Source organism: Patiria miniata, unplaced genomic scaffold (genome assembly GCF_015706575.1).
Source record: "Patiria miniata isolate m_02_andy unplaced genomic scaffold, ASM1570657v1 HiC_scaffold_27, whole genome shotgun sequence".
In the NCBI taxonomy this organism is placed as follows: domain Eukaryota; kingdom Metazoa; phylum Echinodermata; class Asteroidea; order Valvatida; family Asterinidae; genus Patiria; species Patiria miniata.
Window position 1 is genome coordinate 3414003 of NW_024037066.1, and position 17398 is coordinate 3431400.

General features: G+C 38.3%; 1 protein-coding gene across 2 annotated transcripts in view; it reads left to right on the forward strand.

Annotated features, from left to right (window-relative positions):
* Positions 1–17398, forward strand: part of LOC119734154 (histone-lysine N-methyltransferase EHMT2-like) — a 36302-nt gene that overhangs the window by 15587 nt on the left and 3317 nt on the right. For both annotated transcript variants that reach the window (XM_038207500.1, XM_038207499.1), the window contains 6 exons: positions 138–305; positions 935–1079; positions 1798–1878; positions 10705–10907; positions 11951–12029; positions 13005–13180. In XM_038207500.1, coding sequence (XP_038063428.1) covers positions 138–305; positions 935–1079; positions 1798–1878; positions 10705–10907; positions 11951–12029; positions 13005–13180 — 852 coding nt within the window. The remainder of the gene's footprint in view (positions 1–137; positions 306–934; positions 1080–1797; positions 1879–10704; positions 10908–11950; positions 12030–13004; positions 13181–17398) is intronic.

The window sequence follows — 17398 nt, forward strand, 5'->3', positions numbered from 1 at the left end:
AGTTATTATGTTGAAGTTGTTGTCCCATAAATTTGGACTATAAAGTCAAATTGAAATACTTCCCTTCCTTTTGAACTGAATCTTGTAACGATTTCCATTGTGTGAAGCAAGATGCGTTTTTTGTTCTCCTTACTTAGCATGCTGCTTCTACGCAACGCCAACATTGCAGTGACCAACCAAGAAGAAGAGACGCCGTTAGATTGTGCTAAGCCCAACTCTGACGTCGCCCTCGCTCTACAGGTCAACGAGAAGATGAAACTGGCGACCGGTAATCGAGCAATCAGGACCGAAAAGATCATCAGTCGGTAAGAATCAGCCGAAAAAAGTTTACACAGTTTTTTTTTTTTGCCATTTCATGTTTCCCACTTTTCCTCCTTTTTCCATATTTTCCCATATTTTCCCAACACCTTTCTAATGACTTCCCACATTTTCCTATCTTTTCCCCAGTGACATAGTTCATGTTCTGGAAGCCCTTCCCATCACTGTCCTAAATGCTGTCATTGCTGTAAATCCCCCCCCCCCCCACATTTCCAATGAATTCCCATTTTTTTCCTATTTTTCCCCATATTTTCCCCACCTCTTTTCCACTTACTTTCTATTTTGCCCTGTGACATAGCTCATGGCCTTTCCTTCACTGTCAATGAAGTTTTCCGACAGTTTTCCACCAGTTCCACTATTCCCACTTTTCCCACTTGTTTTTTTTTTTCCATTTTAGTCCACCACTTTTCCTATGACTTCCCATTTATCCCATTTCTCCTAGTGATATAACTCGTGGTCGGGAAGTACTCCCTATCACTGTCTTCAATCATCAATGACAATCCCATGCCAACTGACTTCCATTATGTTCCCAAGAGCTGTAAATTTTCCCTTTTTTCCCATCACTTTTCCACTGACTTTTCCAATGACTTCCCATTTTTCCTATTTTTCTTTCCAGTGACATAGCTCGTGGTCTGGAAGCACTTCCCATCACCGTCGTCAACGCTGTCAATGACGATCCCATACCAACCGATTTCCATTACGTCGCCAAGAGCTGTGAGACGAAACCGCTCAATATCAACCACAGCATCAAAAATCCACCGGTAGGTTGCAGTGCTTTAGTTGAGTGTGGTCGCAAGTAAATCACAAGTCAATTCGCAAGTCCAGTCACATGTAACAGTTGAGAAGAGTAACAAAGAAATGCCTTTGTCACCGTTCAGCTGAATAGCTTCTGACTTGACTTGGGACTGGAGGACTTGTGATGGACTTGTGATGGACCTGTGATGGACCTGTGATGGACTTGTGATGGACTTGTGACTGGACTTGTGATGGACTTGTGACGGACTTGTGATGGACTTGTGATGGACTTGTGATGGACTTGTGATGGACTTGCGATGGACTTGTGATGGACTTGTGATGGACTTGTGTTGCACTTGTGATGCACTTGTGATGCACTAAACTTGAACTTTCCATTTGCACAATTTCAAATCTCACACTTTGGATACAGATTAATGAATAGCAGTGTAAAAGAAAACAATCTTGTTCAGACTGGCTTTTCTGAGTCATGCTGAACCAAACAGCATTAGGAACGACTCAAGTCAACCCGTTACATAAATTTCGATTTTCGACAAATTTTCCCCAGCAATTGCTAAAGAGTGGAGTTCATCCACCAACCTCACTCAGATTTTGGTCCAAAATCACAATACCTGTTAATAATTAATTGCTTTTTGAAACTTTCAATGCGACTTTTGTCTTTTGAGACATTTTTGTTCTTTCAGAAATGAACAGTAATCGTTCCTTTCTGATTTCCGTTTCATTCAGATGTGTACTTGCACAAATGGAGATTGTGCCAGTGATGGTTGTGAATGTGCCAACAACAGCGTGCAGTGCTGGTATGACTCGGTAAGTGAACACTTCAAATATTTGCCAAATGGATGAAATAGCAAAAGGAAATTTTTCTTATTGTACCCAAGTTGAGAAGTGTGCATTTTGAATGGAGTTTGTATGCAATCCGTTCCAAGAATATTATATGCTATGTTGGACTTAGATTCTGTTGATATTTCTATATTGTTTTGCTGAAAGCTTGCACATTTATTCAATGTGTAAAATCAATATGTATTCAATAAGACAATTGAATGTTTTCGGTCAATAGTAGTTCTGCATTTAACATTGCAAATATCTTGAAAATGTATAATTAGTAAATCAGAGGAATTTTTTTTTGTACAGTGTCATTTTATGAACTGGGTATTATGTTGAAGGGAGATTTATCTGCAGTATGTTTTCAAATTTATTTATGAATTTGTATATTGTTGTAAGTTTGGAATTTTTATATTTTAACAAAAGGAGTTGGTTTTCACATGTCTTTCTGTCTGATTCAATATACAACCCAGGGGATCCTTCTTTTTCTTTCATTTTCTAAATATAATTAGATTTTCATAAATACCTAAGAAAGTCACTTTGGTGGTTTTAAACGGTTGATAAAACATTGACTGGTTTTAAAAAAAAAAATTTGGCACAGCTGCGTTCTTCACGCAGTACGTGCCATGCGCGCGCCAATCTCCATATAAGGAAATGTTTAGTACTACTTGCGTGAGGCACATATCATAAACATAGCTAGAGGAGTGTTTCACAAAACATAAGTAAAACTGTTGAGCAAACTCACTAGAAATTTATAATTTTTGACTTGTTCTGAATTTTTGACCGAAAGGTATTTACGGAGGGGATCAATTAGGTGCTTGACTGGTATTAAAAAAGTACGTTTAAAACCGGTTCTAAAAGTTATACGTTTAAAATCGGGCCGGGCCAAGCTCATATTTATTCCCTTATTAATGATATAAACTGATTCTCAACTGCCTTTTTGTTTACTCTACATACACCCAGGGTTGTTAAAAATCCTGGGTGTATAATGGTTTTAAAAAAAAAAATCGGATTTTATTTATTTAAATCAGATTTTTTTTGTATTTTAATCATTTTTAAAAAAATATTTTTAGTGTTATCAACAAAGCTTTATTCAACACATATATTATTCAACATCCATCTGGGAAACTCTATTCATTTGGCATTGCACTTTTCCTTTTAAAACTCCCAAAACATTTTTTAGTTTTATAAATTATCTGTTCCTGAAAAAGAGAGAAAGTAACCAACTCATTAGCTTAACTTTATTCGTGAGATTTATGAAATTATGAACACTGAACATGAGTGAACCCACTATGGAAGACACGTTTGTCATCTGTTTAAGCGTTATTTCTGTTCAAACAACAAAGTTTGTTGATTGTACATTATTACATTGTAATAAGCCTCTGTACTGATGACGTCACACTTTGTTTTACATGTGTGCTTCCTTATTGGAGTCTGGTAGGGATGAAGGTTTTGTAGCCCCATAGAAAGGCGCACACGTAAACAAAGTGTGATGTCATCAGTACAGAGAGTTATCAATGATGTACTGTCTGGACTCTACTTCTTTAAAGAGGTTGTGGAATGCTCGAAGACATTTCCGTCATTTTTCGGGTATATGTAGCCTAAGGTGTGATGAAATAAAAACGACTATTGTTTCTGTCATAAAATGAGTACAAAAGGTACTTTTGAGAGCTGTTTTTCAAGTCCTGTCATGCCTGTTTCGACCAGAACGTGCAATTTGTGTAAAAGTCGTCGTTGCGGGCAGCAAACAAAACACAGTAAATCGTGACGTAATAAACAGGACTCCCGATGCAGAGTAGCATAAACGAGTCCTGTTTATTACGTCACGATTTACTGTGTTTTGTTTGCTGCCCGCAACGACGACTTTTACACAAATTGCACGTTCTGGTCGAAACAGGACCTGAAAAATAGCTCTCAAAAGTACCCTTTGCACTCATTTCATGACAGAAACAATAGTCGTTTTTATTTCATCACACCTTGGGCTACATATACCCAAAAAATGACGGAAATGTCTTCGAGCATTCCACAACCTCTTTAAACACTCTTGAGAAATATGTAACGTGCCTTGCATCCATGGTATAGCCAACCAGAACATATCAACTGCCACGAGAGTATACTGGGTGGAATGATAACATCAGTGTATTAAAATTGGGTTGAAATTCTTTAAAAGCTCTTATCTACAAGTGTATCATGTGATTTTTTAACTGTTAGGCCAAAAAAAAAAATAAGTCGGTCTCTGGTCAGCGCGCGCGTCGATTTTAATCATGCGCGTCGATCTTTTTTTTTTCCAAAATGTTCTGCGGTAGCTCCAACAGCGCCCTCTATTTCCGCACCTCCTCAATTTTTTTTACCAAAGAGCACCAAGGAATGGGAAATTGCACCAAGGCAAATGATCGAAAGCACCAAGGCAAATTATGGAGGACACCAATGTGTATGAGGACACCAAAAAAGCAAAATAGTACCCACCTTGTCTGTACAATCCAAGCTTGAAGAAAAAAAAAAAAAAGCCGCGTGGCCGCGTCAATTCCGGAACTTTGGTCTGACCAGAGACCGAATTTTTTTTTTTTGGCCTAACCTGTCATTTGATATTTTTTTGAATGATTTAAAAAAAAAAATCCACTGATTTAAATCCTGATTTAAATCAAATTATTTGAATCAAACAACCCTGCATACACAAATGCAGATGATGTGCGGACTCAACAGACAGTCAGCTGATCGAATTGCTTTGAGCTTTGGGATTCATATATCATCAATGAATGGAAATATCCAGGCTTGGACCGTAACTCAACTACTGAAAACACCTGCAGAATAGTTGTCACAGCTGAGTCAATCTAGCCAAGAATCTGAAAGAATCGAAAGAATAGACGCCCGAGTAAATAGGGATTGGGGGATGTTGAAGGGGGTATAATGTCATGAAGAAAGTTGTGAGAAAGGGAAGGTTGGAGGAGTAAAGCGGTTTTGAAACCTAGGTGAGACTCTTTGGTCCATTATGGTGTCTGGTTATGGTGTCTGACTCATTTGTGATGGTACATGAATTCAAATCGTAATAAAGATTGAGGTGTTTGTGTTCTTGGGCAAGACACTTCACCTCATTGTGTTGTTTCGAAGCCTACAGGAGACCGGTCCAATGGTTATGGTGTCTGACTCATTTGTGATGGTACATGGATTCAAATCGTAATAAAGATTGACGTGTTTGTGTTCTTGGGCAAGACACTTCACCTCAATTGTTGTGAGAAGTGGAAGGATAGAGGAGTATAGCGGTTTCGAAGCCTAGGGGAGACCGGTCCAATGGTTATGGTGTCTGACTCATTTGTGATGGTACATGGATTCAAATCGTAATAAAGATTGACATGTTTGTGTTCTTTGGCAAGACATTTTACCACAGTAGTTGTGAGAAGGGGAAGGATAGAGGAGTAAAGCGGGGTTTCGAGGCCTAGGTGAGACTGCCCTGGTCCAGTGGGTACGGTGTCTGACTCATTTGTGATGGTACATGGATTCAAATCGTGATAAAGATTGACATGTTTGTGTTTTTGGGCAAGACATTTTACCACAATAGTTGTGAGAAGGGGAAGGATAGAGGAGTAAAGTGGGGTTTCGAGGCCTAGGTGAGACTGCCCTGGTCCAGTGGTTACGGTGTCTGACTCATTTGTGATGGTACATGGATTCAAATCTTAATAAAGATTGACGTGTTTGTGTTCTTGGGCAAGACACTTCACCTTAGTTGTTGTGAGAAGGGGACGGATGGAGGAGTAAAGTGGTTTCGAAGCCTAGGGGAGACTGCCCTGGTCCAATGGGTACGGTGTCTGACTCTATTTGTGATTGTACATGGATTCAAACCCTAATAGGGATTGAGGTCTCTGTGTTCTTGGGCAAGTCAAATACCACAATTGCCTCTCTCTGCCAGGTGTATAAATGGGTAACTGTTAGAGTGGAGACTAGTTGTGCTGATCTCAAGCTGAGTGCAAAAACTGGTCTCATGGCCTGATGCACAGGGGTAATAACTGTGATGCACTCTGAGACATTGATATAAAGCTCTATAAAACAACACTCAATTTTCTTACTAATATTTTTGAAGATGATATTAATAGACGGCAACCCAATATTTTGGGAACTGTTAAGGAGGATATATCCCTTAGTAAATCTTAGAGTATTGCATAAAATGTGATTTGGTACCGGTATGTCAAAACCAGGCAGAATTGGGCAAAGCTACGAATGAAGAAACAGCCGCAAAATGACACTTGGGTGATTTTCAGCAATTTTGAGGATTTTTTTTTTAAATTTGTGATGCTACAAATGTCTAAAATGTTCTGTAGAAGTTTCAAACTGAAATTTCATTGACAAAGTATGTTTTCCACTAAACTCCACCTTTACAAGCCTATTTCTCATATTTATAACATATCACACAGTCCGATTAAAAAAATTGGAATATCCAAGAAAGAGCAAGGTCTAGATTTAACTAATATTGCAATAACTCAAAAGTGACTTCTTGCCAGATTTTGACATACTGCATCACAAATATAAAGAAATTATTTCTTTGCAAATTTCCATAATAAACAAAATTTGGCCATAAATCATTCACAGGCAATATATTTTAAATAGTGGTTGGGATGGTAATCTGTTTAAAATATGTAAGTGGCCAGCAATCTAATTACCCACAGATCATAAAATACATTGCTTTGATGTTTTGGAGTAACATGACTATTATATTAAGTTAAAAGCGATTTCATTGTCAATTACTAAATTATTGAAGAGAAATATTACAGTTGTAAATATCCTGATTTCTATAAACCCCACAAACCTCTAGCACAATCTGACACCTCTTGTAGACCATTCTAAAAATGTTCAGTCCTGACGCAAATCATTTTCCCACGCAATTCATTTTCCTAAAAATACACAATCATTTGCAGCTGTTTCTCAGATCCTTGCAATTCTGCCAGGGCATAGTTTTCTCTCAACTATTATGTTGTGGTTGGTTCAGAATTTAAGAAATACAGGAATCTTTGTAGTGGTGCAACTAAGGGGGAACACTGGGGGTACCCACTACCCTTCCCCACCCCCAAAAAAATACTGTTGCCCCCCCCCCCTCCCTCTTAAAGGTGTGTGCCCCAACAACCACCACTGGTAATTTAGAAACGGCAAAACTTTGCCTTTTATTCTTAAAACCCCTCAAATACCCCTTCTGGAGAATGAGTCATTCCCAGATACCCTCCCCCTCCCCCTTCAAGGTTTGACTGCACTAGTCTTCATGTTTCCATTCGATTTTATACCCTAATTCCACCTTTTTATTGGTGTATTAAGATTTAACATCAATTACTATTTGTGAAATCGAAGCCAGGCTACAGAGCAATACAAGCGAGTCCGACCGTTTTGTAAACAGATAAAAATAGTGAACCATTTTTAACATAACACCTAAAGTTCATCGGAAGACAATCCTTGCTGGAAGGCAACATTTAATATTAACTATTCATCAGATCAACAAACAGATTCACGCAAGCACTGCACGGGTAAGAGATCGAAGATGCTAGTCAGAATAAAGTCATCGTCAAGGATTTGTAGTAGTAGGATTAGTTTCTCGGGTTGTTGATGACTTCAAGGCAGATTTGTAATTCAAAACAAGCCAAGTACATTGTTATTCAAAAGCTTGCATCTTGTCTTTCGACAGTCAATGCACTGTTGGTGCAATTATCGTTCCGAGTTATTTCATTTGTCATTCTTAAGAAAATAGGAATTGTAAATATAAAACATCTTGTAACGAGAGCAATTTGTCCCCCGATGGAAAACAAGAAAGGTTTAAAGTGAACTAACAGGTTATATTTAAACAGCAACTTAAATATACTCAATTTATTAAAAATTTCTGGGGATTTTTTTGTTAGATAATGAATAATGCAACTATTCATAAAACATATGAAGCGGTGTGTGGTCTTGGGGGTTTTGTGTACACAAGAATTATTCATAGCCGCTTGGCAGTAAGATTTGTTTGTTGTTCATTCTGACCAAACCAGCTGTGCAATTAAATAACATTGCTTCGCAAATATCAAACCTTAAACTGCTGAAATGAAATTTAAACAAAACCAAAAAAAAATTGGACGCCTATCCTGAAGTTGCTCATTTTCAGTGTTGTGTTTTTTTTCGTTTCTGCTGTCCGTAGATTTGCTCATTTTTGACAGATATTTCGTACTTAAATTTTTCGTCTTTTTTAACAGGAGACAAAGATTTTCAGTAAGTGTGTACTCTGGTTGAATTTTAGACAGTTCCAGGTATCTTGTTTCGAACAAAGGCACAAATTTCCCCCTTCCTTTAAAAGTAACTGACAAAATTATTGTTGAAAAGTTTGGTTTAAAGATAATAATGGCACTAAACATACTGTGAAATTATTCTTCCTGGCATGCTGTCATTTTGAAGGAAACAATAAAAGAAGGTCATTTCCAATGATGCGTCTAAAGATGCCTTTTTGGAAATTTCTGTTTGTAATTCATCCATGCCAATAAAAAGTGAAATTGCAGTTTTAAGTCAAATCCCTGTACAAGTATGAATAGTAGTAAGATTCTTGCTTGAATAGAAGCTTTAATGTACAAAGTATGGAAGGGAAAGAAAGTTGCATCCTGACGCCACTTTTTTCATCATTTATTATCTCAGTGAACGCCAGTCATTCCAACAATGTTGATAAGACATGAATCTGGGACTGAGAAATATTTCCAATTTATTAAAAAATACTTTGAAAATGCACTTGACTCTCCATAGACTTTGTACACAACCAAAGAAGTGCGTCAGGATACTACATTCTTTCATATGGAAGGTTTGCAGTAAACACCATGTGAATATTATCTCTTTTTGAGTAGAGTGCTGTGGCCTCATGGTTAAGGGCATTGGATTCATGGTCTGTGGGTAAAGCTGCAGGTTGTGGGTTCAGGTCCAGCCTGGGGTTATGGTGCGTGTACCCTTGGGCAAGGCTCTTTGTCACTCATTGCTTCTCTCCACCCACTCAGGAGTAAATGGGTACCTGTGAGGGCAGAGATGGTTATTGTGATTGAATTAGCTTCCTTGCGCCTAACAGGCTGCATCGAGCTGTATACTCCCCAGGGAGCTGAGATGGTACCGTATTTGGAGATGGTATCATGGGCCGAATGAGCAGGGGTAATAATGATGTAGCGCCTTGAGCACCAGTTGTGGTGGATACGTGCGCTTTATAAATACCCGCTATTATTATGGAGTTGTGTGATTCTGAGCAGAAGCATTGGTTTTAACTCGACAGTTTCGGACAGTGTGCTCTGTTTGTCATCAGGAGACTGATGACGAACAGACTGATGAGTGAAACGACTGATGATAATCCGTACTTAGTTCATGTCCACCCAAAATGTACAGTTAAAGAAGCTGCTCAAAAGGCTGTCCATAAATAAAATATGAAACTACAGATTCAGGATTTTTTTTTAAAATGTCAAATTAGTTTGTATCAAGAGGCAGAAACAGGAAACTTCACCTCCTCAATCTGTCACGTTTCTTGTCCCTGCTGTCCACCCTCCAGGTTTCAAAAGGTCACAGACTCGGGTTTGTTCTGACCTTTTGTCAGAGTTACCTCAAGTTCAAACACGGAATGCCAGATGTCTTTGTATTATGCATGGGACACCAATCCCGACCATTCCTCTGGGATCTCTGGTCAGGATTACCTCTCTCTTTCTTAGGCTTATCAAACCATCACTCCAATTAAAAAATAAGGTCTCTGTATTGGCAGGGGTCAACAACCATACGTCATATGTTTCAAGTAATTTCAGTATTGACGTAGGTATTTCCTGTCCACAGCTATTTTTTCCCCTTGAGTTTTCCCTCCCACATTCGTAATTTATGAACTGAATTCACCAGCCGGTTTTTCATCCTTGTCACTTATAGTTTCAATTGTGTAGACAACAAATATGGTACGAAGGAAAATTACAACTTGCACTAAGTTAAAAAAAATATCGCAGTCGGCGTAAAGTACACAGACCAGACCACTGACATTTGAGTTGCTTGGGAGATGGTTGCCATGGGAACGGCAGAGCTTGCGGTGTTCAAGGAGCAAGGCCATATTGTTTTTCTGCAAACCTCTCTCAGAAAAAGTCGAGTGTTCATGAGAGGATTTTAATAAAGCACTAAGGCCAGGCTGAGGCCTGTGGAGGCCATAGGTTCTGTACATTCCAGGAGAATTCAAACCTGGAATGCACAGTGTAAAGCAAAAGTGCACTTATGTTTGGATTCGAACCTCAAACCCCCTGATCTCAAGCACAGCTGCCTCAGCTACTCACTTTCTTCATTTACCTGTAATTGATTCATGGTCTTGAAATTTTGATATTTTGTGTAGTTTTGCTTGATCCCTCCTGCTATATAAACAGTCACAGACAGTCAAAATTCACTTCCGCGTCCTCTGCTATAGTTTTAACAAAGACTAATCACCAGCAGTCAGATCATACATTGTATGTCAAGCAAGCACTGTGTCTAGTCAAACTGGGTCAACAGACAAAGCAGGCAAGTTGTGGTCACAGCTGTTTCATCACTCACCCGGAGTCAAAACATAGCTGCATCAAGTTACTTAAACAATCCCAGCCTGTCAATCCTGCTTATGTAGGCTGGGAATTCTTAACTGTTGAAAACAGTCACTTGTTTGTTTTGACTGAAAGGACTACTTTGCACAGCATGTGTGTTTGCATAGGAGGGTTAATGTTGTATTTCAGGGCTGGTAGCTCAGTTGGTAGAACACCGGTTCACTATTCTAGATGTTCTAGGTTCATGTCCTGCTCTAGTATATTGTTTAACCTCACATCTTTTTAATATTTTTTTTAGGATTGTCGGCTCTTCCCAGATTTTGACTACCATGAGCCCCCGCTGATCTTTGAATGTGGTCCAGGCTGTAAGTGTTGGCGAACCTGCCGTAATCGTGTGGTCCAGAACGGCATACGATGCCACCTACAGCTGTACCGGACAGCTAAAATAGGCTGGGGTGTGCGGGTCACTCAAGACGTACCACAGGGGACCTTCATATGCGAGTAAGTTCATTACCAGAGAACGGACAATTTTCAGCACTCTTTGCTGCCAAATATGAAATAAAATTTCATACTGTCAAAGTATGATAGTAGTAGAAGAGATGCTCTTTTCACCAGTTAAGAAATCTTACAGCAAAAGAAACGTATTCTTAGTTTAGGCACTCTCCTGAAGACGGTCAGAGCATACTGGTCGGAACGTCAAGTTTATACCTCTGGTTCTTTTCAGAACCATTCTCTTAGTTGAAAAATTATTCGCACATGGTGTTTCCGCAAACCTTTCATTATGAAGTATCTCCACCATGCAAAGCCTCAAATCTTACTTAAAAGAAACGTAGTTTGCACCCTTGACATGGAAATAAATGTGCCAACTATAAATTGGTAGAATTATTATATTCAAGATGGCGGTTGTCTTAATTCAAATCCTTCAAATTTCCAGATATGTTATACATTTCAGATATGTCGTACATTTTTAAGCTCTATTACATCAAAACAAAAACAACTGAAATCAATTTAAGTGACCAAATTCTTAGGCGAAGTAAAAAAAAAAATGTTTCTTGTCCCCGCCCGCTTCCTTTTTGGAGGCCGCCTGAATTTTTTTATTATTTTTTATTTTTGAAAAATGCAGTAAAAAAACACCGAAAAAGTCCACAAATTCATCGGAAAATAAATTGTAGACCAATACAAGTCTAAATGACACTGTAAATATGTTCAGTTCTCTTGTCCAACTTATCTTTCATTTTAAAAGTGTCTTTGAACAGTGGAAACACCAACAATTGCAGGAAATTTTTAAATGGCGGCCATCTTGAAACAAATAAAAAATAAAAAGCCCCGCTTCCTCCTTTTTTTTCGAAAACCCGGACGAGAAACATGTTTTTTTTTTTATTCGGCCTTATATGTTGCCAAAGTGGGAAGTAAGTATGAAATTCTGGGTACGCAAATGACTTTATGTGGCTACCTGGTGTACAATCCTCAAAACGAAGTATTGAGATGCCCATTTCAAGCACTCATTTAACTTAATCTCGTAATGCTGTCTTCTTTTTTATCAGGTACGCAGGGGAACTAATTTCTGATGCGGAGGCTGACAAAAGGGAGGATGATTCTTACCTGTTTGATCTCGATAATGAGGTACGATATCCATTAGTTAGACTCATTTGGGGGCGGAGTTGAGGTTGCCCCTCCCACATCCTGGATTCAATGTAAGACATAACAACTGATAAAGAAATTAACTTTCAAACCGACCAAAGCCCACTTTGTCTAATCCAACTATACATTTTGAATATTGTGTGACATTTATTCTTGCATAATCCATTGTTTAAAGGGAATGTACAACATTTGCAAACATCGAAAAATAAAACTACCAAGTTTTTACGAAATACCTTACTAGGATGTTGGTAAATGACAGTCTCAAGCATCTTGTAAAATTATGGCACCTGGTATGAAGTCATTTTCAAGAAAATGGTGTTTTTGTAAACATTTCCAACGGTGGTCGGCCGACCAGCGTTGGAAAACCTAACTATTTTTCAACTGCTGCTCCAAATTTACCATTTTTTCAGTCCAAATTTTGTTTGCTCTTGGTTACATGTTCATGAACGGGTGCAGGCCAGCTAGACTGGTTCCCTTGCCTTACAATTTTCCATCATCTATAAATTGATCCATTTTATCTTTTGTGGAGTCAGGGAACCAGACTACTTGAACATTTTTGGGTTTTTTTTTTGGTTTTTCCAACCTTTTAGAACACAGAACTTCAAAAATGTCAGTGTAACAATATTTGATCTATTATACTAACCTCTCAAATAGTTCATTTCTGAAAATTACAGCAAAAGCCAATGATGTATATTCCCTTAAAAAAAACCTAAAAGTCAAGTTTTCAAAGGCTATTAATGTTCATCCGCAAAGGTCTTTTGTGATATTGATTTGTAGCCTCAAAACTGAATCTGTGTCATTTAATATAAAATCCCCAAATGAAGTTATCATGTTGGGCTTAATCCTAATCCCGCCTCCGCAGACAGACTACCGTTGACGGTGAATCTCATCGGCTGCAGCTAATTTTTTTTTTAGTTCTCGGGGATTATTTCCAAAATCTCCCCTTGTCATCCCCAGGAGCGGGAGGTGTATTGTATCGATGCCCGTTACTATGGCAACATCAGTCGTTTCATTAATCACCAGTGCGATCCCAACATCGTGCCGGTCCGGGTGTTTATCGAGCACCGCGATATCAGCTTCCCCAGGATTGCGTTCTTCGCTTCGCGTGACATCAAAGCACAGGAGGAGCTTGGGTAAGAACAGGGGATTTTTTTTTTTTTTTTTTCAAAGTTTAAGTTTCAACCCATGCTGTTGCCATGGTAAAATGAGGAAAAGTCCATAAATGATAAGCACATTTGAGACACAATAGGAGTGAGTGCGATACTTTTCTGTGGTCGTTTCTTTTCTTTTTTTCTGTGAAAATGATGAATACACAATTTTTTTTCCTAATCTTTCCCCAAGTGCAGTGATCACGAAACTCACGGGTCAGTAATCATGTAACCCATGCACTATACATGTATCTCAGTGTTAAATTTCAGGTCCGTTATTTTTTCAACAATAATTTATCAATGCACATGATGGAATTGTGGGCTAAGTCCGTCTATCTGCAATTGTTGTTTCTTGGTCGTTAGACAAATTACTATGGTGAGCAGCTTAACATTTTACGTTTGCGTTTAAGCTCATTCTGTGTCCCGTTTTCACAATGCTTGGAATAGATATTGCGTTGCACTTATTACTTACATATTATCACAAGTGTATCATGATGGATACTAATTATAGATAAAGTTTAGTAGTTTGTGTTGGTATTTCTTTATTTGTTGATGCCCAGCAGAAACGCATTTATGCAATATGAGATGAGGAATCATGGGTCTTGTATGTTGACACTCCATTAGGCCAAAAACAAAAAATAGTTCTGCTTCTGATTACATGGCATTTGAAAATAGGGTAGGTAGGTACGGAATTTTTTTTTGTGCCAATTTTTTTGTGTACGATCATATGGAGGTTTCTGCGTGTAGTCAAGGGTAAAAGGTAGAAATTGATGGTTTTGGGTGTTATTTTCTCATTTTTTCAATAAAAAAATTAGGGTAGGGGCTGTCAGAATAGGGTAGGTAGGGAAACCGGAAGCAGAACTATTTTTTTTTTGGCCTTACCGTAATTGGTTTTTATAAAACTAAAAGGATTCATTACATTTCTGATATTTGTTTTGTACACAATCTGGAAATCAAGAGTTACACATAAATCATCAGGCATTTTTTATTTCAGACTCTTTGAATCTGAAAGAAAGACATTGTCAGTATAGGAAAAAAAACGTGCATCTTTCAGACCTTTCGTCCAATTTTCAGACTTTAAAAAAAAAATGAAAATAATACCCCGGATGTACATGTAGTTGCGCTGTGAACGGTTGAGCTCATTTGGTACCTGATTTTACCAAAAACATAAAAAGTGTTCACACGTCGGAATATATAATTAGAAGACCTGTTTTGTTCATTGCATTTTTAAAAAAAACCCTATTTTTCAAGTAATTTAATACCACCCATCTTAACAATGAAACATTGTAAAAATGCACTAGTTTACTTTAAAAAAAAAAATTGTTTATGGGAGTCAGTTCTTAACATTAGTACCTCAACCCTCAACACATTTTTAACAAAATCACTGACGCACCATTGCAATTTAAAGTTTTACAAATGGAAGGTTTTTTTTATTTTCCCATCGAATGTCATTGTGCCAAATGAAATGAATCCCAACGTGGTATTACTAGATTTCCAAAAATCACGAAGCTTGATGATAATAAGTGAGTGAGTTTATTTTCAGATAATGACTAGTAGTGTACACAATCGTGAATTTTCATATATTGATGTCTATCCATCAAACGGGATACAGTGACTTGTCAGTTTTCATCCCAAGTCGATGTCTTCAATCCCTCCTCATTGCTTTCAGTTAATGTTCTCCCATCAACCCGTCCCCCCTAGCAAGACTACCTCATCCCCTGCATCACCCGCAAATGAATAAGTCATAGGTGTTCCAAAACAAACGGTCAGAATAGAACGTCGGGAGATAAAAAAAAAACCAAGAAAAAAAACAAGAGGACAAGATGCGTGGTTGGTTGCCGTAAGACTTGCTTTCCATCAAAACATGTTAATGTAAAGCCTGGCCTCGGGTGACCGAGTCACACGGGAAATCTGAAAAGTGTTTAGCTTTTTTGTCGGCGACCGGCGGCGATCGTTCCGTGGTGTGCCCCCTCGTCTTAGGAGCAAAGACTCGGTCGGAAACTAGAGAAGAATTGCTCAACTCGGTACTGCTGCAAAAACAGATGGTGTTCAGGCTGCAGTTGTCTTAGAATGAAGAGGGGAAAAAGGGTCTATTTTGTGGATAAATAGGTCCCGGGGAATGGCGTCGTTTGATGTTGATTTCTTCAGAGAAAGAGCCGGGACTCTGGGCTCGATCAGAAAATTGCAGCTTCCAATTTCAAAGGCCTGATCTATTCTGAGCCGGACAGTTTCAAGTGGGGATCAACGGAAATGGGTTATGAGTATCATTTATGATCATTGCTTGAAGGAATGGTATTGTATGACAAAATTGATGCGTGAAAAATAAGTGATATTTTTCACTTCACTTCCGGCGTCCCCTAACTCCCCCCAAAAAGATAGAAAGAGTAAATTGTGCAACAAATGAAGATGCATCAAAACTGAGTTTTATCATATGATTTCGGGATAAATACTCAACTTATTACTGGATAAGTAATTTCATTTGTGACTAATGCAGTAAAAGGTTGATTTTCAAATTTGTTTTTAGTCAGTTTGCATTGTTTCACAAAATTGGACCAATTGTAGAGAGTAAAAAAGTACTATAAAGTGATTCTTTCTCAGAGGTTTGCCCTAGTTTTCAGTGGTTAAAACTGAAATTTTTTCATAAAAATTCTTCTTCTTTACCCTCCACATAATATTTTCAAAACGTGATATTCGTTATGAGTAAAATTAGAAGAAAAAAAAGTCCGTGTCTTTGTGCCTACATCAAGTTTTACGTATCAATACCTTTTGAGAGATACACACCCTTGGCAATTCAACACATACAAGAATTGTCCAATGTCCTCATGTACTGCCCCCGAAGGGGGTATAAACCGCGAAAGTGAGATATGTTAAAATCCGCGGAATGTCGGGAAACGACAAGATCCAATTAATAACGCAAGAAGAAGCAAGATCTGAGTACAGATCTTACTGGACTGTGGAGTACACTTCTAGTTCACTGAATTAATGAAGGATGGTCATATCATTATCTGATACCTGTAGGTCAAATATTACTAAAAACCTGCTGGTAATCTTCCAAATCCCCCCCCCCCCCCCAAAAAAAGAGATTCCTCTGCTAACACGGACATCCTATATTAAAAGATCCTTCGTTGTCTGTCTGTCTGTCTGTGTGTCAAGTTTTTTGTAAAAGGCGTAAAGAGTGTATTCAAGGACAAAATGCAATGGTCAATGGGGGGCTTGGATATCATATGCAGGTCCTTAAATGGTATATATATGCTCCGATTTCACTGTCCTCTGAAGTCACGGTCGGCACGTGAACTAAATGATTTATTTGTTTCATTTCGCTTTTTTGGCAAATTTGTTTCTCCCAGACTTTGAATAGTTAAATATTACAACATTGTCTCTGTGAGAACACGCCAAAACGTATCGCTATTACGCAAAACATAACGGTGATGATGAAAACTGTGGCAAAATTACTTCACCAAGTTTACCACGCCCACTTGGGGTCAACATGCAAATTGAGGTCAAAGTATATGACTCCCATTCATAAGAAGAGGTAATAGTACGCTGCACAGGGTTTTCCCGTTCACTTTCCATAGAAGCACTCCACTGCTAGAGCTTATGAGTGCAAGATCACAAATTGGTCCACATGGGACTTAAGCCCCATAACCTTACGCTTACTAGAGTACACAGCTTAACGTCTTAGGAGAATTAACTGGTTAATGTCATTTAAGCTTGGCAGTGATCACATGGTTTTTCTGTTAGATAAAATTCATTTTACTGTGATTATGCCAACTCGTTATGCCTTTAACTTCATGAGTATGGAACGATTTGACTAAATTGTACGCACTAAAACAATTTGCTAAAGCTTTGAGCAAATGGATCATTCTAGAAACTCGGGGTCCAAATTGTGACATTCTTTCTGTCCTGTTACCATGGAATTTGCCATTCAAGTATCATTAAGAATGACCTCAAACCATTTTTGTATTTGTGTGGTAGGAAGTTTGTTATTCATATATACTCTTGGAGGGTCGAAGATAACTGGTTTAAAAGATTGAAACAAATAACTGCGACAGAAAAAAAAAAGAGTGGAGCCCTAATATTTATAAAATGACCCAAATACATTTGCTCATTCTCGTAACCCTAACCTAGTGATTTACAAGGAACCTTCCTCACTCTTGCAAAATTCAACCCCATATGGTAACTCAGCACCCAAGCTGTTGGACT